This window comes from Plecotus auritus, assembly GCF_963455305.1.
Source record: "Plecotus auritus genome assembly, chromosome: 2".
Taxonomy (NCBI): domain Eukaryota; kingdom Metazoa; phylum Chordata; class Mammalia; order Chiroptera; family Vespertilionidae; genus Plecotus; species Plecotus auritus.
Genome location: NC_137771.1, coordinates 174,362,824 through 174,386,181, shown reverse-complemented (window position 1 = coordinate 174,386,181; position 23,358 = coordinate 174,362,824). Strand labels below are relative to the sequence as shown.

The 23,358-nt window shown below is 38.9% G+C and overlaps 1 protein-coding gene across 20 annotated transcripts in view; it reads left to right on the top strand.

Annotated features, from left to right (window-relative positions):
- The window catches only part of DLG1 (discs large MAGUK scaffold protein 1), a 270,363-nt gene that overhangs the window by 18,919 nt on the left and 228,086 nt on the right, over positions 1–23,358 (top strand). For 3 of the 20 annotated variants that reach the window (XM_080656692.1, XM_080656689.1, XM_080656684.1), the window contains exon 1: positions 10,474–10,633. The exons of the other annotated variants lie outside the window; for them this stretch is intronic. In XM_080656692.1, coding sequence (XP_080512818.1) covers positions 10,604–10,633 — 30 coding nt within the window. In that variant the 5' untranslated portion in view covers positions 10,474–10,603. Of the gene's footprint in view, positions 1–10,473; positions 10,634–23,358 lie in introns of those variants that run through there. 20 annotated transcript variants of the gene reach the window in all.

The following is a 23,358-nucleotide window of genomic DNA, read 5'->3' as shown; positions in this document are numbered from 1 at the left end:
CAAATTGCTTTACTCTTAAGTACTTCACTATGTATCTCCTTTGAAGAGAAGGACGTTTTCCTAAAATTTTTAAAAATTTTCTATTTTATGAACATTTCTAAAAAAACATCTAGTATGTAATTATCAGACTAAGGAAATTTAAAATTGATACAGTGCTATCATCAGTCCATGTTCAAATTTAGTACATTTCTTATCTTTGGTACCATCTATCCTATCTATCCTATAATTCTATATTCCTGAAGCAGAACTCCATCTCAGTCCTTTTTGTTTTTAATCCTCACCTAAGGATATATTTACTGATTTTAGTGAGATATGCACCCTGACTGGGGATAGAACCTGCCACCCTTCGGTGAACAGGATGATGCTCCAACCTTACATCTGACAAAATTTTACAGTACAACCTCATGAATTGTTGAAATCTTGAATTCTTGCCTTCAGAATTATTTACAATCCTATGTTTTGGTGGTCAGCTCGTTTTCCTATTTCCTTTATCAGTGCCCTAGGGTTCTTATCGTGCTTTCTTATGCTTTATTTTTCTGCCAGAATGTCTCTGTTTCTCAAAGACAGTATGTCAGAGACACTAGTCTGAACTTCCTCTCCCACCACCAACTTTACAATGTTGTCTCACTTAATTCCAGTTTTTTTTGTTTTATTTTAATAATTTTTTATTGTTGAAAGTATTACATATGTCCTCCTTTTTCCCCCATTGACCCTCTCCAACCCACCCCTCCCCCCCAACCCAGGCCTTTAATGCCCCATTGTCTGTGTCCATTGGTTATGCATACAAGGTGTTTGGTTGATTACCTCCCACCCACCCATCCTTCCCTCCGGGATTCCACACTCTGTTCCATGCTTCCATGTCTCTGGATCAGTTCTGTTCATCAGTTTATTTTGTTACTTAGATTCTGCATATGAGTGAAATCGTGTGATTCTTGTCTTTCTCTGACTGACTTATTTCCCTTAGCATGATTCTCTCCAGGTCATCTCCATGTTGTCTCAAAGGGTAAGAGATGCTTTTTTTTAATTGCTGCATCGTATTCCATGTTATAAATGTACCACAGCTTTTTTATCCACTCATCTACTGATGGGCACTTGGGCTGTTTCCAGGTCTTAGCTATTGTAATTGTGCTGCTATGAACATAGGGGTGCATACATTCTTTCTTATTGGTATTTCGGGTTTCTTAGGATATATTCCTAGAAGTGGGATCACTGAGTCAAATGGCAGTCCCATATTTAATTTTTGAGAAAACTCCATACTATTTTTCATAATGGCTACACCAGTCTGCAGTCCCACCAGCAGTGTGCTAGGGTTCTCTTTTCTCCACATCCTGGCCAGCACTTGTCATTTGTTGATTTGTTGATGGTAGCATTCTGACAGGTGTGAAGTGATGCCTCATTGTTGTTTTAATTTGCATCTCGGATGATTAGTGACTTTGAGCATGTTTTCATATGTATCTTGGCCTTCTGTATGTCCTCTTTCAAGAAGTGTCTCTTTAGGTCCTTTGCCCAATTTTTGATTGGATTGTTTATTTTCCTTGTGTTAAGTTGTATGAGTTCCCTGTAAATTTTGGAGATTAAACCCTTTTGGGAGATAACATTGGCAAATATGTTCACCCATGCAGTGGGCTTTCTTCTTGTTTTGTTGATGGTTTCTTTTGCTGTGCAGAAGCTTTTTATTTTGATGTAGTCACATTTGTTTATTTTTCTCCTTAACTTCCATTGCCCTAGAAGCTATATCTGTAAAGATATTGCTACAACATATGTCTGATATTTTGCTGCCTATGGATTTTTCTAAGATTTTTATGGTTTCCTGTATTACGTTTAAGTCCTTTAACCATATTGACTTTATTTTTGTGGATGCTGTAAGTTGGTGATCTAGTTTCATTTTTTTGCATTTATCTGACCAATTTTCCCAACACCATTTATTGAAGAGACTCTCTTGACTCCATTGTATGTTTTTGCCTCCTTTGTCAAATATTAATTGAGCATAATGGCTTGGCTCAGTTTCTGGGTTCTCTGTTCAGTTCCAACGGTCTATATGTTTGTTCTTGTGCCAGTACTAGGCAGTTTTGAGAACAGTGATTTTATAATATAGCTTGATATCTGGTATTGTGATCCCTCCAACTTTGTTCTTTCTCAGGATTTCTGTGGCTGCTTGGGGTCTTTTTTATTTCATATGAATTTTGGGAACGTTTGTTATAGGTTTGTGAAATATGCCATTGGTATTTTAATAGGGATTGTATTGAATTTAAAAATTGCTTTGGGTAGTACAGACATTTTAATGACGTTTATTCTACCAATCCATGAATATGGTATATTCTTCCATTTGTTTATGTCTTCCTCTATCTCTTTTTTCAGTGTCCTGTAGTTTTCCGAGCACAGGTCTTTTACCTCCTTAGTTAAGTTAATTCCTAGGTATCTTAATTTTTTTGGTGCAATGGTAAATGCGATTGTTGTTTTAGTCTCTCTTTCTGTTAGTTCATTATTGGTCTATAAAAAAGCAATAGTTTTCTGGGTGTTAATTTTGTATCCTGCTACATTGCCAAATTCATTTATTAAGTCTAGTAGTTTTTTGATGGAGTCTTCAGGGTTTTCTATGTACAATATCATGTCATCTGTGAATAATGACAGTTTTACTTGTTCTTTTCCAATTTTTTTGCCTTTTATTTCTTCTTGTCTAATAGCTATGGTTAGCACTTCCAGTACTATGTCGAACAGGAGTGGTGAAAGTGGGCATCCCTGTCTTGTTCCTGTTGGCTGATGTTGGCTGTAAGTTTGTCATATAGGCTTTTATTATGTTGATGTATGATCCCTCTATTCCCACCTTGCTGAGATTTTTTTTTTATCAAGAAAGGGTGTTGGATTTTGTCAAGTGCTTTTTCTGCATCAATTGATATGATTATGTGATTTTTGTCTCTCAGTTTGTTTATGTGATGTATCACATTTATTGATTTGCGGATATTGTACGAGCCTTGCATCCCCGGAATAAATCCCACTTGGTCATGGGGTATGAGCTTTCTAATGTAATGCTGGATCCAATTTGCTAGAATTTCGTTGAGGGTTTTAGCATCTATGTTTATCAGGCATATTGGCCTGTAATTCTCATTCTTTGTAGTGTCTTTATCTGGTTTTGGAATTAGGGTAATGTTGGTTTCATAGAAAGAGCTTGGAAATGTGCCTTTCTCTTGAATTTTTTGGAATAGTCTGAGGAGGATAGGTTTTAGTTCTTTGAATGTTTGGTAAATCTCCCCTGTAAAGCCATCCGGATCAGGAGTTTTGTTTGCTGGAAGATTTTGGATTACTGCTTCAATTTCATTGGTAGTTATCAGCCTATTCAGGTTTTTTAATTCTTCCTGATTGAGTTTTGGAAGCTTTTATTTTTCTAAGAATATGTCCATTTTGTGTAGGTCGTCCAGTTTGTGGAGTAGAGTTGTTCAGAGTACTGTATTTTTTTTTTTTAAACAGTCCTTTGTATTTCTTTGGGGTCTGTTGTTACTTCACCTCTTTCATTTTGATTTTGTTTATTTGAGTCTTCTATCTTTGTTTCTTGGTGAGCCTGGCTAGAGGTTCATCAATCTTGTTTATCCTTTCAAAGAACCAGTTCTTAGTTTCATTGATCTTTTGTATTTTTTTTTTGGTCTCTATGTCCTTTATTTCTGCTCTGATCTTTATTATTTCTTTCCTTCTGCTTACTCTGGGCTTTTCTTGTTGTTCTCTTTCTAATTCTTTAAGTTGTAGAGTTAGGTAATTTATTACCATCTTTTCTTCTTTTTTGAGGTAGGCCTGTAGAGCTATGAACTTCCCTCTCAGGATTGCTTTCAGTGTCCCATAGATTTTGGATTGTTGTGTTTTCATTGTCATTTGTTTCCAGAATGCTTTTTATTTCTTCTTTGATCTCTTTGGGAACCCAATCATTGTTTAATAGCATGCTATGTAGCCTCCAAGTGTTTGATTTCTTTTCATTGTTTTTACTGTAATTGATTTCTAATTTTATGCCATTGTGATCTGAGAAGATGCTTGATATGATTTCTATCTTCTTGAATTTGAAGAGACTTTGCCTGTGTCCCAATATCTGGTCTATCTTTGAGAATGTTCCATGTGCACTTGAGAAGAATGTATACTTTGTAGCTTTCGGGTGAAATGTTCTGAAGATGTCAATTAATTCCATCTGATCTAGTGAGTCATTTAGGATTGATGTTTCTTTGCTGATTTTTTTTTGTTTAGAGGATTTATTCAGTGGTGTCAATGGGTTGTTAAAGTCCCCTACTATGATTGTATTGCTGTCAATCTCACCCTTGATATCTCCCAAAAGTTTTATTTTTTTAATGTATTTGGGTGCTCCTGCATTGGGTGCATATATGTTTACCAGAGTTAGAGTCTCTTGTTGAATTGCTCCCTTTAGTATTATGAAGTGGCCCTCAGTATCTCTTGTTATGGCCTTCACTTTGAGGTCTATTTGATCAGATATATGTATTGCTACCCCAGCTTTTTTTTTTTTTCATTTCCATTTGCCTGAAAAATTTTTTTCCATCCCTTCACTATCAGTTTGTGTGAGCCCTTTGTTCTGAGGTGGGTCTCTTGTAGACAGCAGCTATATGGGTCTGGGTTTTTTATCCATTCAGCTACCCTATGTCTTTTGATTAGAGCATTTAATCCATTTACATTTAAGGTTATTATTGATAGGTACTTTATATCCCCATTTTTATTTTTTATGCCTGTGTTCCTCTTCTTCCCTTCCTGTTTCTTTTTACAGCAGTCCCTTTAGCATTTCTTGCATTGCTGGGTCAGTGGTCATAAACGCCCTTAGCCCTTTTTTGTCTGTGAAGATCCTGCTTTCACCTTCAATTTTGAATGATAGCCTTGCTGGGTATAGTATTCTTGGATTCAGTTCATTGCTTTGCATTACTTTGTATATTTCATTCCATTCCCTTCTGGCCTGAGGTGTTTCTGTTGAGAAATCAGTTGATAGTCTAATGGGAGATGCCTTATAGGTAACTTTCTGTTCTCTCTCTGGCAGCCTTTAAGATTCTTACTTTGTCATTGGTGTTTGCCAATTTAATTTTGATGTGTCTTGGTGTCAGTCTTTTTTGGTTCATCTTGTTTGGGACTCTGTGTTTTTTGGACTTGTATGAGTTTTTTCTTTCCAATATCAGGGAAGTTTTCTGTCATTATTTCTTCAAAAACGTTTTCTATTCCTTGCTCTGTTTCCTCTCCTTTGGTCACCCCTATTATGTGGATGTTGTTTCGTTTCACTGTGTCCCAAAACTTCCTTAGGCTCTCCTGCTTTTTAAGTTGTTGTTTTTTGTTTTCTTTCCTGTTGCTGCTCTGCTTGGGTGTTTCTTTTTTACCTTGTCTTCTAGCTTGCTGATGCGGTCCTCAGCTTCTTCTAGTCTACTGTTGATTCTTTCCATTGTGTTTTTTATTGCATCTATGTCATTCTTCATTTCCTCCTGGTTCTTATTCATTGCCACTTGATTCTTATACATGTTGTTGAATTTGTCTTCCATCCTTTTCAGCGTCCTTATAACCATTGCCCTGAATTCTTTCTCTGATAAATTGCTTGCCTCCATTTTGTTTACTGCCTTTTCTGTGATTCCTCCTTGTCTTTCTTTTGGGGTTTCTTTGTCTCCCCATTTTTTGTTGTCCCTTTGTGGTTGTTTCTATGTATTAGATCAAGCTTCTATGTCACCCAGATTTTTTTGAGTTTGCCTTATGTAGTAGATGTCTTGTGGGACCCCGTGGTGCAATCTCTCTGGTCTTCTGGGCTGGGTATTCTAGGGATACTCCCTACTTGGGATATTTGGGTTCTCTTGGTGTAGTCGGGTCTTGAATGTTATTGTCCCATTCGTGGATGGAGTTTCCTTTCGGTATCTGATTATGTGGCTCACTCTTTACCATGTTGACTGAACAGCACAAAATACAATTTGACAAGACATGACACAAAGGGAACAGAACAAAAATGTACTCATGACACCGATAATCCAAATAAAAGTACCCACCAGAGAAAAGAGGATTAGGACAGAAAAAAGAGAGCAAAAAATGATATTGAGAAAAAGAAAAAATGTAAGAGAGAAAAGAAAAAGAAGCGGAAAAACACACATATATAGGGAGAAAATCCACAAAACAAGCAAACAAACCCAAAAAATGCCAACAAGAAACACCAGAAAAAGGGGGCACACTATCTGTAGAGGCAGAGCTTATATCCAGAAAGTAAGGTAAAGGAATTGAATGAATAGGGGAATGGCCACAGTTCAGTATAGAGGAGGTAGAAAGAGAATGTGTGGATAAGAAGAAAGGTAAAAAACAAAATAATAAATAAAAAGATTAAAAATTTTTTTTTTCAATTTATATACTTATTTATTTTTGGAAAAGGAGAATAGAGGAGCAAACAAATAAGCTTGAGTTTAGTGATTGAAACTAATTAAGCAATTAGGAGAAGAAAAGAGCAAAAGAGGAGAGGAAAAACAAAAGCATAAGAAAAAATTGGCTAGCAAAGAAAGAGAAAAGAGAAGGGTTCATGGATTTGTAGTAGGGGAGAGGAAATTAGATATATGAGTAAGCCATTATAGACTACAATAATAAGAATGCAGCAATAAAGCAGATAAAGAAGATCAGTTTTAACCAGGGGTAAAAAGAAAGGAGAGAGAAAAATGAAAGCCAGGGACAGGAGAATAGAAACAGGATGAAAAAGGTAGAAGTGAGGAAGAGTGAAAAAAAGAAAAAATAAGATAAAATAAAATGATAAAGTGGTAAAAATAGAATGAAGAAAAATAATACAAAGGTTAAAAGAAAGAAAGACATTTTTTTAAGTAAAAGATTAAAAACTACACGTACACACACAAAATAAAAAAGTGAAGTGTCGTTTGCTTCAGCTGAGTTTTAATGTCCCATGGGTGCTGGTTTAAGACCCCTCTCTACTATTCTATCTGTCACTTCTCAGTTGCCTGTTAGACAGTCCGCATTTGTTGAAGTTCCCAGCGATCCACCACTGCTCTCTGTTTGTCTCCACAGTTGCAGGCAAGCAGGACCAATTTGCCTGCTTTGTTTTTCTGCCTGCTTACAGTCTTATTTACACAAGCGTCTATTTCTGACATTGGTTTTAGGATGGGGTGTTGCTTTATTGGTTTCTGGGACCAAATGACCCCTCAACCCACTCCCCCAGGGCTCCCTGGGGCTATTCAGATTCTTTGTTTCCTCTGCAAAGCTCGAGGCTGGGTGCAGCTGCACTAGATGCCCTGTGGTTGCTGCTGGGAGGAGCTGGCTCTTCAGGAGAAAAATGGTTGCTTCCAGTTGGAGGGTCCGGAATGTCCCAGTGACCGGTTCCTGGTCACATCTCCCTGTCTGGCTCCTCTCCACAGCCTCTCTCTAGCCTCCATGAAACTGCACCTCCACCTGCATCGCAGCCTTGGTGAGTGTTTGTAATTGAAAGGTCCCATGAACTAGGTTTAGCAAATAAAAGCAAGGAAAATATAAAGGCAAAAGAACCGTGCCACTGTGAGTTTCTCTCCCCTGGTTCCACATGGCTAGGGAAGTTCTTCTAGCTGCCTTTCTGGGTGCAGCCTCTCGCGCTGTGGACTTAGATCTAGATTCCCTGGCTGCCAGCAGCCCTGTGGACCCCCTTCCACAGTCAAGGGTTACATGTGTCCCCAAAGGATGCAGACTTGGTGCAGCACAGGGTCCTTCTGATCCTCTTGTCCCAATGGTCGTATGTCTCTCCAGCCAGATCCCCGATCCTACCATTCTTCAGACATCTTCTGTCCTCTCCCTGTGGTTTGTTTTCATTGATTGATTTTTCTCCTCTCCGAGTTATATTTTCCTGTTTCTTTATTACAGGGGTCCTCGAACTTTTTAAACAGGGAGCCAGTTCACTGTCCCTCAGATGGTTGGAGGGCCGGACTATAGTTAAAAAAAAAAACAAAAAAACTATGAACAAATTCCTATGCACACTGCGGGCCCGGGACAAGTTGGCTGCTAAGCAGGACAGGCAGCGGCACCCGGCGGGCCGGATAAATGTCCTCGGTGGGCCGCATGTGGCCCACGGGCTGTAGTTTGAGGACGCCTGCTTTATTATATACCTGGTAATTTTTTATTGGCATTATCAATTTAACCTTTTCAGGGGCCTAGATCTTTTTGTATTCCTTTAAATATTCTTGAGCTTTGTTTTGAGATGCAGTTAAATTACTTGGAAATAACTTGATCCTTTTGAAGCTTGCTTTTAAGCTTTTTGAGTTGGACCAAACAGCCTTTAGTATAGGGTTAATTTTGTCCCAGACTTGTGGCAGTACTATTCTGAGTACTCTACCCAGGGACCTGTATATACTGAGTTTTTTTTATTGATTTTTATTTTTATTTTTTTTAGAGAGAAAGGAAGGGAGAGGGAGAGAGAAACATCAATGTGAGAGCGAAACATCGATCAGCTACCTCCTGCACACCCCCTACTGGGAATTGAGCCCACAACCTGGGCATGTGCCCTGACTGGGAATCAAACCAGCAACCTTTTGGTTCATAGGATGACATCCAACTAACTGAGCCACACCATTCAAGGCTATTATGAGTTTTTCAGTTATTCTTGGCCCTTTGTGAGTTCTGGTAATTGTCCCACCTGCTTCTTTCCAGAATGTAGTGCCTAGTTAGTACTTGGATATTACCTACATTGTTTTCAGTAATCTTCCTAAAAGTGATAAACTCTAATTATTTAAGGAGTCATGAGCCTTGAGTGGGCTTTACTCTTTCATGTTGGGATGGCTGGAAAGAAGGGGATACTCTCAGTCTCCAACTGAGCATGTAATTTCCAGGCGCTCTGTCCCGCGAGGGGAAGGGTGTTAGCTTGTGATGAAATTTACTTCTGCACCCCACTCCCCCAAGCCTTATAGCTACAGGTGGATAGATAGGAAGGTAGGTTGGTAGTAGGTAGATAGATATATAGTTGTAACTACCATTTATTGTTCAGGTAACAAGGTTGTCATTATTTAGTGCTGTGCACATATAGTTAATTTAATCATTACAACCATCCTAGTAGCCTGTTGAAGGTAAAGTCCCACTTTGTCTGTCTCAGGTGTAACCTATTAAGCTTGAAACAAAAGGCTATCATCTGATAGTCATCAATAATAGTAATAAAATAATGATGATGCTTACATGATAGGTACTATCTAAATGATATACTTGCATTAACTCTTTTTCATAACTCTTATAGTGAAACTTGGTTTAGTATGTAAGTTGCTGATGCAGCCCATGATATTTGAAACGTTAGGGGTAGGAATCCTATATAATAAGAGAGGAATATGCTAATTATCCATTACACTGTGAGGCGTAACAACCGACTGTGTATGACTGCGTAATGACCGGATCACGGATCTGCAGGAGGGTGGGGCAGCGAACTACAAGCAGGCGGTGGAGAGCTACAGGAGGGGCCAGTGCAGCAAGCTATGAGGAGGGCGGGACAGCGGGTGGAGAGCTACAGGAGGGCGGCAGCGACCTACTGGCACAGGGATTCGTGCGCAGGGCTACTAGTAGGGTATAAGAAGCTAATAGAAACAGTTCAGTTGATTTAATTTGAGGCCATTCACAATATCTGTAGACTCTGAGAAAACCTTGTGGAGTATGAGAAATTGTATGTAATACTCTTCCTTATACATTTTTCACGGAGGAGTGTGGCTACAAGCTTATGAGATTGAAAGCCAGTTGCATCCCTGTGCCTCATCCCCTATCAGCCTATCTAGCTCTATTTCTAATGATCTTGAGGACAGTACAATGAATTCACAAAGTTAGGCTACTTCTGGGTTAAAAACGAAGTCTTCTTGAGTTTGAAATGGTACATAGTTATAATTATCTTTTTGTGGTATTGAATTTTTTTTTTATAAGGACTTAGACGAAATGCATTTAGTAAGGCACTAAAGTTAAAATCTGGTTTCATTGGTAAAATGTTATTATTATTTAGTAAAAAGAGAATAGATAAGTTTTAGAAATAATATTTTAAATTATTGCATTTTGTTCTTCTATCACCCCTTCTTAAAAATACCACATGGAACATTCCATTCATTACTGCCTGAGAAAGTCATTACTTTGCAAGCTGCAGTTGCTGAAATGGTATAGTGGAAGAAATGTTTGCTTGCATTTTTTTTTTTTTTAGTGATTTTTTTAAAACTTGTCTTTTGAATATTCAAACTGTAGCAAACAAAAAGAAGCAGATTTAATTTTATATCGGGGAAACCTCTTTGTGGAGCATTTCATTAGATGACTCACTGTCAACCTCATATCTTGAAAAGAGGGATTAATGAAATAGCATCTGAAGCAGCAGTGATTTCTTGTGGAATAAACCCTGACATCTTCCACAGTGTTTTGTGGAATAACTTCAATTTCTTCAGATACAGATTACATAAAGAAGATTGTAGGGCACATGACACATTCTGCTTTTTTATATTTCAGATAGTAGAAAAATTGCTACCTCTAAGAATGGATCCTGGAGAGATCTTGTCACAGTTGTAACTTTCATCTATGGTTTTCATCTCACAAACTCATTTTAATTTTTATTTCTAATTTTTTATTCATATAGGCAACTTAAAATAATTTGCAATAAATTGCTTTATGTTGTAATGGTAGAGTAATGGATTGCCTGTGCATTGTAACCACAAAGGTAAGATACAGTATGCTTTCTATGTTTCATTGCTAGTGACAGAATGTGAGACCTTTTTGTTCATAATGTATTTCAAAAATAAAGTGTAACCATTGTTATATATTTGAAAACAGATATTTGAATCCATGTGATGCTTAGTTTCTATCCTTTAGGAAAGGCAGTATTTTGAAATGTGTTTCAGATAGCTTAAAATAATGTAATGAACCGATATTTTTTTCCCTTTGAGATTTATAGGAAGCTTTTCTCCCACAGCAAAGGTTTATAAGGCCTTGATTAGATTTAAATCTTCTAAATATATTCTCAGAGTTCTTTCCCTCTACTTTATTTTCTGTCCCAACATGTTATGCTGGTTGAAAGTATAACTCATTTTGAGAACATTTTCTGGACTCTTCTATCTATTGCAAGTATCATTTTTTTAAGAAGAAGAAGAAAATAAGTTCTCATTGTGCTGCCTTTGGAAAGATGTTGATTTGGCCTTAAAATGATTAAAGTACTTCTTAAAGTACTTGGTTAAAGTCTGTTTTGCTCACTGTCCTCAAAGTGCACCATACTTCACTTAACCTCTATGTTTGGTTTCTCTTACTTCTGAACACCAGTTGTTGATATTGTAACTGTGTAAGATTCAGGATGCTTACATTTTAAATTTATACATTGGATTTCAAAATACAGAATAACTTACTTTTTTTGTTTTTATGTCTATTTCTATTAACTTAGCACACATAGTGATTGTTAGTTGAAATTGTTGAGATTTTTAAGTTACATTCAGTAATAAAAGAATACAATTCTTTGTAAATTGTGAATGTAGGCTATTCTTATATAGTGAATTGTTTCTCAGAAGAGGAAAAGTGAGAAAATTGATATGAATTAGTTGTTTGTTGCTCACAGAGTCATAGTTCAGACAGTAGGAGCTTTGAATACAAACGTGTTCACTATCTGATCCCATCCTATTTGTAAGGGGATGTGTTCTATGTGCCTTTAGGTAAACTATCTTATTGAAATATTCTTAAAGAATGTTTAAAGGGTAGTAAGCCTGGAAACCAGGGTGTTGTTGTTTTTTTCTCTTTGAGTTCTTTTCATGGTTGTCTATGGTTGGTTCTTCCTGTGATTTATTTTTTTATCACTTCATTCATTTGAATTTTTATTTCTGATATCCTATCAAGGCATCTGTCTCTTCTCTCCAACCTATATCCTTCTTGACAAATTTTTTAAAAAATTGCATTTGACCCTTTTAAAGCAAGAAAACTACTATTGTTAAAAAATTATGGAATCAGTATCCTAAAGTTTTTATCAATTTGCATTAAGTAACTGTAAAAAATAGAAAAGATATAGATTGGAAATTAGAAAGCCTAAAACATTATTTGTAGTTACTTTTAAAAGAGCTAAATTAAAATTATTTCTGTTACTAGTTATAAAACCCTTTGAATTTATTTAACCACTAACTACAGCAGGAAAAAAAATTCTTAATTTTCTTTTTAACCAAAGTGCTACAATGTTTTCTCCCCACGGGTCTCTTCTCTCTTTTCTGATTTTTGGAGAGCTTTTTGGCTTTATATGTGTTTTAAAAGTCTGACAGTATAGTTGATATTATTCTATCATGTTAATACTAAAACATTTTTCCAAGTGAAATTTTTTCATCATCCGCCTCCCCTCTCTCCCACTTGTGTAGGCACCGTGAGCTAGGTAGGCATGTTGCATCACTGCTACCATGGATACCCTTAAGAACAGGCATGTGGGTTGAGCTAAAGCAATGATGATTAGTTTTCTGGGTTTTTCTCCCCATAACTATATGTTCTTCACAATGAAGCTCTTATTTTAAAATGTTTGCAAATGACTAGATTGGAAATGTGATGACTAAATCATCACTGCTACTGAAATGCCAAATTTTGCCCTTCATTTACAGAGTATTAATGCCATTTGCTAATTTAAAATGATCAGAGATAGCTCTACATTCCTTTTCTGGTTAATTCATTTTAAACACAAATGTAATACTTGTTTTGTCTCTTAGTGAAAATGAAAAATGCATTTCCTCTTTGAAGGAAATACATTTTACAGATATTGTTCTGAATTTGTGTATTTTGCAGGGGAAAATATCCTAGTGAGCATTTCTATTGTGGCAGTATTGCTGATTATTGTTAGTTATTCATAAATAGATTTTTGTGTAGTTTAATTGGCTTGGATACAATATTTTGTTGGTGCTTTTTTTACATAATGCTTTTCTAAAAGGTATTTATTTTTGTGTTTGTAAATCCTTGTGTTCTTAGCTAGCTCCTTTGTAAATGTATGTTTGTTGGCGTGGAGTTAATATTATGAGGGGGCCAGGCAGAGAAGTATGGTTTTGTCAGGCTTGTTATCACTATAGGAAAATTAACTTGGAGAATACAAGGTCCAACAAGAGTGATTTGGGAGTATTATTATATATGATATGTTTTATTTTATTAGGAGTAAAGTACTATGTATAAACTGCAGCTAAGGGCATTCATATTCTTCAGTATAGAGCAGTGATTTTCTACCTTTCTCATCTCATGGCACACATAACTAATTAATAAAATTCTGCAGCACATCAAAAAATACATTTTTGGCCAATAGGACAAAACATGGTATACTTTTTTATTAATTCTCACAGACGGCTATTGCTGTGTTGGCTGTTGTCACTTTTTTATTTGACAGTCTAAGGGAAAAGAGATCAGTGTCCTGACTAAATAGTCAGTATTGTATGTTTTAAAATTTTTTGTGACCGGTTGAAAATAGCTGGTATAGAGGTTTCCCAGCTGTCCATTAACTTCTGAGAGAGGAAGTTGCATAATCTTAGTACCAGAGTTTCTTTCAGTAGAATTACGTCTTTCTCCATTTTTTGTTGTACTGATGTTGGTCAAGTAGAAAAGGGATGTTTTTTATATTCATTTTAGAGTCATTTAGCAGAAGTTTAGTGGCAGGACAAAGACCTAATAAGAAAAAAAAATTTTTTTCCTGTGTATCCTTGATTAAGCTTAGAAGGGAGAACAGGAGTTTTCATATCTCAGGAAATTCTCTTATACTCGATACCAGTTATTACTATTTTTATTATTTCACTTATTTGTCCAAACTCAGAGTCCATATTAAGTGTGATTAGGGCAATATTTGAAGGACATACAGTCTTGGGGTTCTCTTCCACTTAAGGAATTGCTAGTACATGTTTTAGGAGTTGGAGACAAGGTTTTCATTATTTCTGTTAACAGGTCTTTTTAAAAAAAATCTTGTGAGTTGCTTTCTTCTTTGAGATCTTCATGCATAATTTCTCCCGTTTGCAGGTCCTTATCCCCAAATCTTACTGACCCTTCAGATTCTAGCTTATATATTACTTCCTTAGGGAAGTCTTCCATGATGCCCAAAATTAAGGAAGGTTCCTCTACTTCTATAAGTATACCTTACTTTTCCTTTATAACATTCAGTATTATCATGTATTTGTGTGATTCTCCGTGGTATCCCAAATACCTGACCAAGTGTCTGAGTATCTACATATAGTGGATACTTAGTAAATAATTGTTAAATGAATGAAGCTTTTGCACAGATGTTCTAAACTTGTAGATTAAAAAAATGAAAATTTTACTTTTAATACATATTGTCCCATTTTGAATATGGTTATATTTTAACATCTTGGAAAAATTTTACTAGAATTTATCTTTTTATATTTATAACTAGAGGCCCGGTGCATGAAAATTCATGCATTCGGGGGTGTGGGGTCCCTCAGCCCAGCCTGTGCCCTCTCTCAGTCTAGGACCCCTCAGGGGATGTCTGACTGATGGCTTAGGCCCACTCTTGGGGATCGGGCCTAAGCTGGCAGTCAGACATCCCTCTGGCAGCCCAGGAGCCCTCGGGGGATGTCTGACTAAGGGAGTGGGCCTAAGCCGTTAGTTGGACATGCTTAGCAGTGCCTTGGAGGCAAGAGAAGCTCCTGCCACCACCGCTCTGCTGGCCAGCCATGAGCCAGCTTCTGGCTGAGCAGCGCTCCCCCTGTGGAAGTGTACTGACCACCAGGGGGCAGCTCCTGCATTGAGTGTCTGCCCCCTGGTGGTCAGTGCATGTCATAGCGACCGGTCATTCCTGGTCGTTCTGCCATTAGGGTCAATTTGCATATTACCCTTTTATTATATAGGATGAATTCAAAAGTGATTTATCGTCCCAGTATTTTCTACCTATTTCTCTTATTTGTTTGTTTGTTTGTTTGTTTGTTTAAAGTATTACATATGTCTCCTTTTTCCTCCATCAACCCCTCCCCGGCCACTCCCACCCCCCAGGACAAGCCTCCACCGCCCCATGTCCATTGGTTATGCTAATATGCATGCAGACAAGTCCTTTGGTTGATCTCTTACCTGCCCTCCCTTGCCTTCCCTCTGAGGTTTAACAGTCCATTGGGTGTTTCTCAGTCTTTGGATCTGTTTTTGTTCATCAGTTTATGTTGTTCATTATATTCCACAAATTATCTTTCTCTGACTGGCTTATTTCACTTAGCATAATGCTCTCCAGGTCCATCCATACTGTTGCAAATGGTAAAAGTTCCTTCTTTTTTTATAGAAGTGTAGTATTCTATTGTGTAGATGTATCACAGTTTTTTAATCCACTCATCTGCTGATGGGCACTTAGGCAGTTTCCAGATCTTAGCTATTATAAATTGAGTTGTTATGAACATAGGGGTGCATATGTCCTTTCTGATTGGTGTTTCTGATTTCTTGGGATATATTCCTAGAAGTGGGATTACTGGGTTGGAGAATCGGAGTTCCATTTTTAACTTTTTGAGGAAACTCCATCTACCTATTTCCTAGTTTATGTTGTGGATGAATTACATCATCATGTCTCGACACTTAACTGGTTACTAGCCACTTAAATACTTGACTGATTTGTTGACTGTATATGTAAAATGTGTATTTTTTTTTCTTCTGGCTTAGACTCGGTTTAGGAGAGACTGATCCTTTTTCATTTTAAAGGGCTTACTTCCATCTCCAGGCTGCAAAATATTAATTAACTACTTTAGCACTGTCTCATAGAACTTTATCCAATAATGGAATTGTTGTACTGGAATATCTGTTCTTTCCTATCCACTAGCAATGAAATGTGGTCAGTTTGACAGAGGAACTGAATTTTAATAATTAATTTAAATAGACTTTAGATTATTAATCTATAACAACCATTTCCATATAATAGTGAGGCCTTCACTTACTTACTCCTGAATTTTTAAAAACAATTTTGAGTGGGTAATAAATTCACATAAAAATAAACTCAAGAATCAAAACTATCATTAAAAAGTTTATGTCACTTTGTCTCCTATCTCTTTTCCCCCTGGTCCCATTGAAAACTATATTTATTTGTTTCTATTTATCTTTTTAGTGTTTATACATTATAAGAATTAAAAATATTTTTATTTTTTCGTTATATAGTAGGTGGTATCCTATCTAATAAAAGAGTAATATGCAAATTGACCATACATCTGCTATACCCAGGAGCCACGCCCACCAGCCAATCAGGAGCAAATATGCAAATAAACCCAACCAAGATGGCTGCAGCCACAGAGAGCAGGAGGGAGGCTTGGGTTTCCCCAGCAATGGAGGAAGCCAAGCTTTGCGCCTGCCCTTGCCAGCCAGGCCTCCACTCCAGGCTACAAAGTTTCAATTATAGAAGATAAATAAATCCCAACAGAAATGGCTGCCGCCACGGAGCAAGCAGAAGGCTTGGCTCCGCTCAAGGCTACAAAGTTTTAATTGTAGGAGATAAATAAATCCCAGATACCAGGTCCTCCGCTTGGGTCGCTGGGGGGGCATGGCCGGCCTGCAAACCAGCACAGGCCCCTTGCCCAGGCCGCCCCACACCCCAAGGGAACCCCCACCCTGATCCAGGACACCCTTCAGGGCAAACCAACTGGCCCCCACCCATGCACCAGGCCTCTATCCTATCTAATAAAAGAGTAATATGCAGATTGACCATCACTCCAACACACAAGATGGCTGCCCCCATGTGGTCAAAGATCCTGCCCCCATGTGGACACAAGATGGCCACCACAAGATGGCCAGCAGGGGAGGGCAGTTGGGAGGGACCAGGCCTACAAGGGAGGGCAGTTGGGGGCGATCAAGCCTGCTGGGGAGGGCAGTTAGGGGTGACCAGGCCGGCAGAGGAGGGAAGTTGGGGGTGACCAGTCCTGCAGGGAAGGGCAGTTGGGGAGGACCCAGGCCTCTCGGGGAGAGCAGTTGGGGGTACCAGTCCTTCAGGGGAGGGCAGTTAGGGGTGACCAGGCCTGCAGGGGAGGGCAGTTAGGGGTGACCAGGCCTCCAGGGGAGGGCAGTTAGGGGCAAACAGGCTGGCAGGGGAGCAGTTAGGCATCAATCAGGCTGGCAGGGAGTGGTTAGGGGGTGATCAGGCTGGCAGGCAGAAGCGGTTAGGGGCAGTCAGGAAGGCAGGCAGGCGAACAGTTGGGAGCCAGCAGTCCTGGATTGTGAGAGGGATCCCAGATTGGAGAGGGTGCAGGCTGGGTTGAGGGACACCCCCTCCCCCCCGCCGTGCACGAATTTCGTGCACCGGGCCTCTAGTGTTTTATATTTGTATTACTGGTTTTACTTATAGTATCCTGAAATCCTCTACATTTTACTATACAGAACTTTTTCTCATTCATTTTTACAGAACTATAATATTTCATTATGTGGATATGTCATAGTTTCTTTAACCAAACATGCCCTTTTTAATAAATGACCTATAACAACTGGTTCTAATTGGAGAAAGATTAAAGTTGGATCTACACCTAATAGTGCAATCTTGAAATATTCCAAATTATCAAAAGATATAAATATATTTTTGTTATACCCTAACCTTTTACTATAAACAGTGCTTCAGTAAACAACTTTGTATGCATATTATTTAACATTTGTGCAGGTATATCTGGATGGTATGGAATTGCTGGTTTAGAGAGTAAATGCATTTTTAATTTCGGTAGCTATTGCCAGATTTCCCTCCTTCTGAGTTGTGCCATTTGCATTCTCACCAGCAATGAATGTATTGAGAGTGACGGTTTCCCTGTAACTTTGTCGACAGAATGTATTTCCAAGTTTTTGTATGTTTCAATTTGTTGGATGAGAAATGGTGCATAGTGTAATTTTAATTTGGATTTCTTATACTTAAGCAAGGTTAATTATATTGTGTACTTTTTTCCTTTGAGTTTTTGGTCTATTTCTCAATTTCTCGGTGGTCTTTATATAATAGGGAGATTAGACTTTGTCTGTGATAAGAGGTGCACTTTGCCCCCACACTTTGTCATGGTGTTATTTTCAGTCCTCTTTTCTCTCCTCTCCTGAATTTTGAGTTCAGAGTTCTAAAGAATTCACCCAGCTGTTCATTTGGTATTTATATAGGATTTCATTTTTAAATCTTTGGACCATTTGAAGATTATCCATATATATAGTGTTAGTTGTGGAACTAGTGTAATATTTTTCCACATGGCTACCCATTTGTTCCAATGTCATTTATTAAAAAGTCCATATTTACCACCACAAAATTAAGATGCCACTTTTTGACAAATAGATTCCCATATGTATTTGGATCTATTTCTGGATATTCAATTCGGTTTCATTGGTCTGTCCATTCAAGAACCAACTTGACATTGTTTTACTTAGTGAAGTTTTTTAGTATGCCTTAACATCTAATACAGTTAACTGCTCTCATTGCTTCTCTGTTTTTGAGCTTTTTCCTTAAAGGTGATTCTTTCCTGTTTGTTTTTCCGTATAAACTTTATAATCAACTTATCTAGTTGGAGAAAAAGTGTTTCAGTATTGGGAACATCCTCTAAATAAGTAATACACTTTAAGGACTATTTCCTACTCAGAAGGGAGAGGCAGGAGAGCTGGGTAAGTTTATCTCTTAGGTACCTTCCCAACTACTAGTATAGACTACCAACCAGAGACTAGACCAGGGGTGGGCAAACTTTTTGACTCGAGGGCCACAATGGGTTCTTAAACTGGACCAGAGGGCCGGAACAAAAGCATGGATGGAGTGTTTGTGTGAACTAATATAAATTCAAAGTAAAGGAGCGGAGGGGAGACAAGAGAACCGGATAGAACAGCTGGATCCAGCCTGCGGGCCGTAGATTGCCCAAGGCTGGACTAGACCAAGTTTTCTTGATTCCCTAGCTTGGGGATAGGATTCTAAATTGATCTTTTAGATTTTTTTTTTCTCCTTTGAAAGAAAATCTGTATTGTTGAGAGTATTACAGATGCTCTTCTTCCTCCCCCATTGCCCCCCTTCACCCGATTGTCTGTGTCCATAGATAATGCATATATGCATATACTAGTAAGATCTTTGATTAATCTCTTACCACTCCCCCTTCCCTCTTCCCTCTGAGACTCATCAATCTGTTCCATGTTTCCATGCCTCTGATTCTATTTTATTCATCAGTTTATTTTGTTCATTAGGTTTCTTGTCCGTTTATTTTGGTTTTTAGATTCAATTGTTGATAGATATGTATTCATTGTCATTTTATTGTTCATACTTTTGTTCTTTTTTTTTTTCCTTCCTCTTCTTAAAGAATACCCTTCAACATGTCATGTAATACTGGTTTGGTGGTGATGAACTTCTTTAGCTTTTTCTTGTCTGTGAAGCTCTTTATTTGACATTGAATTCTAAATTATTGTTTTGCTGGGTAGAGTAATTTTAGTTGTAGGCCCTTGCTATTCATCACATTGAGTATTTCTTGCCACTCCTTCTGGCCTACAAAGTTTCTGTTGAGAAATCAGCTGACAGTCATATGGGCACTCCCTTGTAGGTAACTAACTGCTTTTCTCTTGCTGCTTTTAAGATTCTCTCTTAGTCTTTAACCTTTGGCATTTTAATTATGATGTGTCTTGGCTTGGGCCTCTTTGGATTCCTCTTGTTTGGGAATCTCTGTGCTTCCTGGACTTATAAGTCTATTTCTTTCACCAGGTAGGGGAAGTTTTCTGTCATTATTTCTTCAAATAGGTTTTCTTTTTTTAAAAAAAATACATATTTATTTATTGAGTTCAGAGAGGAAGGAAGAGGGAGAGAGGGATAGAAACATCAATGATGAGAATCATTGATCAGCCGCCTCCTGCATGCCCACCTACTGGGGATCGAGCCTGCAACTCTGGCATGTGCCCTTGGCCAGAATTGAACCCGGGACCCTTCAGTCTGCAGGTCGACACTCTATCCACTGAGCCAAACTGGCTAGGGCCAAATAGGTTTTCAATGTCTTACTCTCTCTCTTCTCCTTCTGGCACCCCCATAATGTGAATGTCTTACACTTAAAGTTGTCCCAGAGGTTCCTTACACTCTCTTTATATATTTGGACTAGAGGCCCGATGCATGAAGATTTGTGCAAGCATAGGCCTTCCTTCCCCTGGCTGCCGGCACTTGGGACCCAGGCCTTAGCTCGGGCCGCCGCCTTCCACCTTTGCTCCGGCCTGGATTTGCCTTCTGCCTTTGCTCTGGCCCAGAGCCGCCTTCTGCCTTTGCTCTGGCCCAGAGCCGCCTTCTGCCTTTGCTCTGGCCCGGAGCCGCCTTCCGCCTTCGCACACTGCCCAGAGAGGCCCGGAGTGGCTGGGGTGGGTGGAACGCCTGCATCGTTCGTTGCCATGGCAATGACACAAGCGTCCTGGCCCGGCCGCCGCCATCTTTGTCACATCAATTTGCATATTCCCTCCTTATTGGCTGTGGGTGCCACCATCTTTGTCGTGAAGTGACGGTCAATTTGCATATTCCGTCTTTATTATATAGAATTATTTTTTCTTTTTGTTCTGCTTGGGTGTTGTTTTGCTTCCTCATGTTCCAAATCGTTGATTTGATTCTCAGAATCCTCTACTGTTGAATTCCTGTAAATTGCTATTTATTTCAGTTAGTTTATGCTTAATTTCTGACAGGTCATTTTTCATGTCTTTGAAATTCTCACTAAGATTCTTGTAGGTCTCACTAAGTCTCTTGAAGCTCTCATTAAGATCTTTGAGCAACCTTATAACCATTGTTTAGAACTCTGTGTCCAGTAGTTTGCTTCCTTCCATTTCTTTCATTTGTGACATGTTTCTTTGTCTTCATATTTTGGCTGCTTCCTGGTGTTTGTTTCTGTGTATGTTAGGTAGAGATTCTATGTCTCTGGAATTGGTAGAATGACCTTGTGTATAGTAGGTGCCTGTAGGACCCAGTGACTCGGCCTCCCTATTCACCTAAGCTGGGCACTTTGGATGCACCCCTGTGTGGGCTGTGTGCATTCTTATTGTAGTTGAGCCTTGATTGCTATTGGCGTCACTGGAAGGAGTTGACTTCCAGGCCATTTGGCTATGAGGACCAGCTGTGACTACAGTGGAAGAGCTGCTGTGCAGGAAACATCCCTATGGAGCAGTTCTCACTGAGTCTGCCCCTTGAGTGTGTCGCTTGTAGATGTGTAGAGTTGTAATTTGGTATGGTCTGAAGCTGTTCACCAGGTGCACTGGCTCTTGGGTCTCCTTGAGCCAAGTCAGCCACTGCCTGGAGCCACCCAGCAGGAGCTACAGAGCAATCTGTAGATAGCTGCTACTTGTATTGGTCTTGGCAGTGCCCAGGTGAGGCCTGCTGTGAAGCAGGTCAGGCTGGTGGTAGTGCTGGGTCTTGGGCCTCTTATTGATAGGTTTGGGTCACGCTGATGACAGGTGCTGCTTGTTTGAGAGATTTTAGGAAAGTCTGAAGCCTGAACCAGGACAGGCCATTCATATGGAGAAACCTCTGCAAACAGTTTGGGTGAGGCTGAAAATTGGATGGGGCAGGTCTTAGGAAATCCCCAGGACGGAGCAAACAGTGTGAGCCATGCTGATGGGAACTCAGATATGGCTGCCAGTCAACTCTTCAAAGTTGCGGGGAGGTCCCAGCACAGGAACAATGACTCCTGTGAGCCACCCCTGTCTGGGTGAAAGCTGCCTCCTAGTTCCTGCTCCAGTGCCAGATAATACAGTTCCTACCATATCTCCCTGGGTCCCCCAAAGTCCCACTGCCCCAGCACTGGAGCTCAGAGGGAGCAAGCCCTTGTAAGTCGTGTGCTGGCCCTTTAAGAGGAACTACTGGGTCTCCAATAGCCTCCTTGTAACTCAGCTACAATCCCTGCTGGTTTTTGCATCCCTGCTGGTTTTTACAGCCCAAAGTTAGGGGGACTTCTCTTTCCAGCTCAGGAACTCCAGGCTGGGGGTCTGGTGTGTGGCTGGGGCCCCTTGCTTCTCTCGGGAGGCCTCTCCCTATTGAAATATACGCCACAGGAGGGTGTTGGACCATCCGTTCAGTGCCTCTGCCCCTCCTACCAGTCTCAATGTACTTTCTTTACTTCTCTAGTTGTAGGACTTCCCTTCAGCCAGGTTTCAGGTGGTTCTGAATGATGGTTGTTCTGTATTTTACTTGTAATTTTCATGTAGTTGTGGGATGTGGAGAGTACCTGCGCACTTACCTGCCTTCACCTACACCGCCATCTTGGTTCTCCCTAGCTGGAAACTCTCTTTTAGAGTTCTTACCAGTTGATTTTTGCTTAATCAGAGACACATTTTACTTGTTTCATAAGTTTTGTCTAGCCCTTTGCTCCATGACTTTACAGGTTGACTAAAGTTACCTGCCTTTGAGTAAATGAACTAGGCTTATTTCTGGTACCAACTGGTTGGTGCTGGATACTCAGAGGGCTGTGTTGATAGCGGATATTTAGAAGTCTGTTGAGAAGTCTGATAACAGGTTGAAGGAAAGTGCTATCATCAGTTAGTAGTCCTTGGGTATGGCTAAGGGATTGGAGAAGGGTGGAGGACTTGGCAGAAAAATGGGGTCATTTGTACTTAATATATTTTGCAACTCCTTACATGTTATTGAATAATTATATATAGCATTTAAAATGACCCCATTATTTGGATGTTTTATAATTTGTTTAATCCGTCAACATTTGGGTTATTTCTGTTTTTCTCTTAAATGATGTATTGAATGTTTAATTTCTGAACATAACCATGATTCCATAGGTGAGTAATTTCTAGTATAAAAGGTATGATCATTTTAAATGTTTTTATAAATATTGCCACAATTCTAAACTTAAACCACCTCAGGCTACTTTCCCATAAAGTGCCCTATATTATATTAAATGTATTTTCACTAAGTTAAATCCCTGTTTACATCTGGAAAAACTCATTATAGCTCTTAATCTTATTCATACTGATTGAGTTTCTTTGAATTTTCCAGAATATATGGTCTTGTTTCTTGACTATTTCACCTTTTTGTTAATTTTTAATACCCAATCAATGTTCACCTTCGGTTCACCTTATTTGGAACCTATACTAAATTGGAATAATAGAGGTTGCTTTCAAATACTACAATATTTCTGCTCATCCGTTTATAGTTGGATTTTCAAATGCATGAGAATAACCAAGGCTTCCACTTTGTTATTTTGTCTTTCTCTCACTTTTTAAATTCCTTATAGTCTGCATTCTGCAGTGTCATTCAACTTAATGTGCCACTTAGTCGGGCAAGAGTAAAGGATAATAGTTAAGAGCTCAGGCTTTGATGACCTTTGAGTTTCTAGCCCCAAACCTAAATTCCTGGACAAATCACTTACACTTCTATGTTTCAGTTTCCTCATTCTAAAATGGAGAAAATAATAGTATCTACTTTACAGAGTTATTAAAGATTAATTAGCTAATACCTCCTAAGTGTGTGAAACGATGACTAACACATAGGAAGACTTTATTAATTGTTGGCAGCTCTTTTTC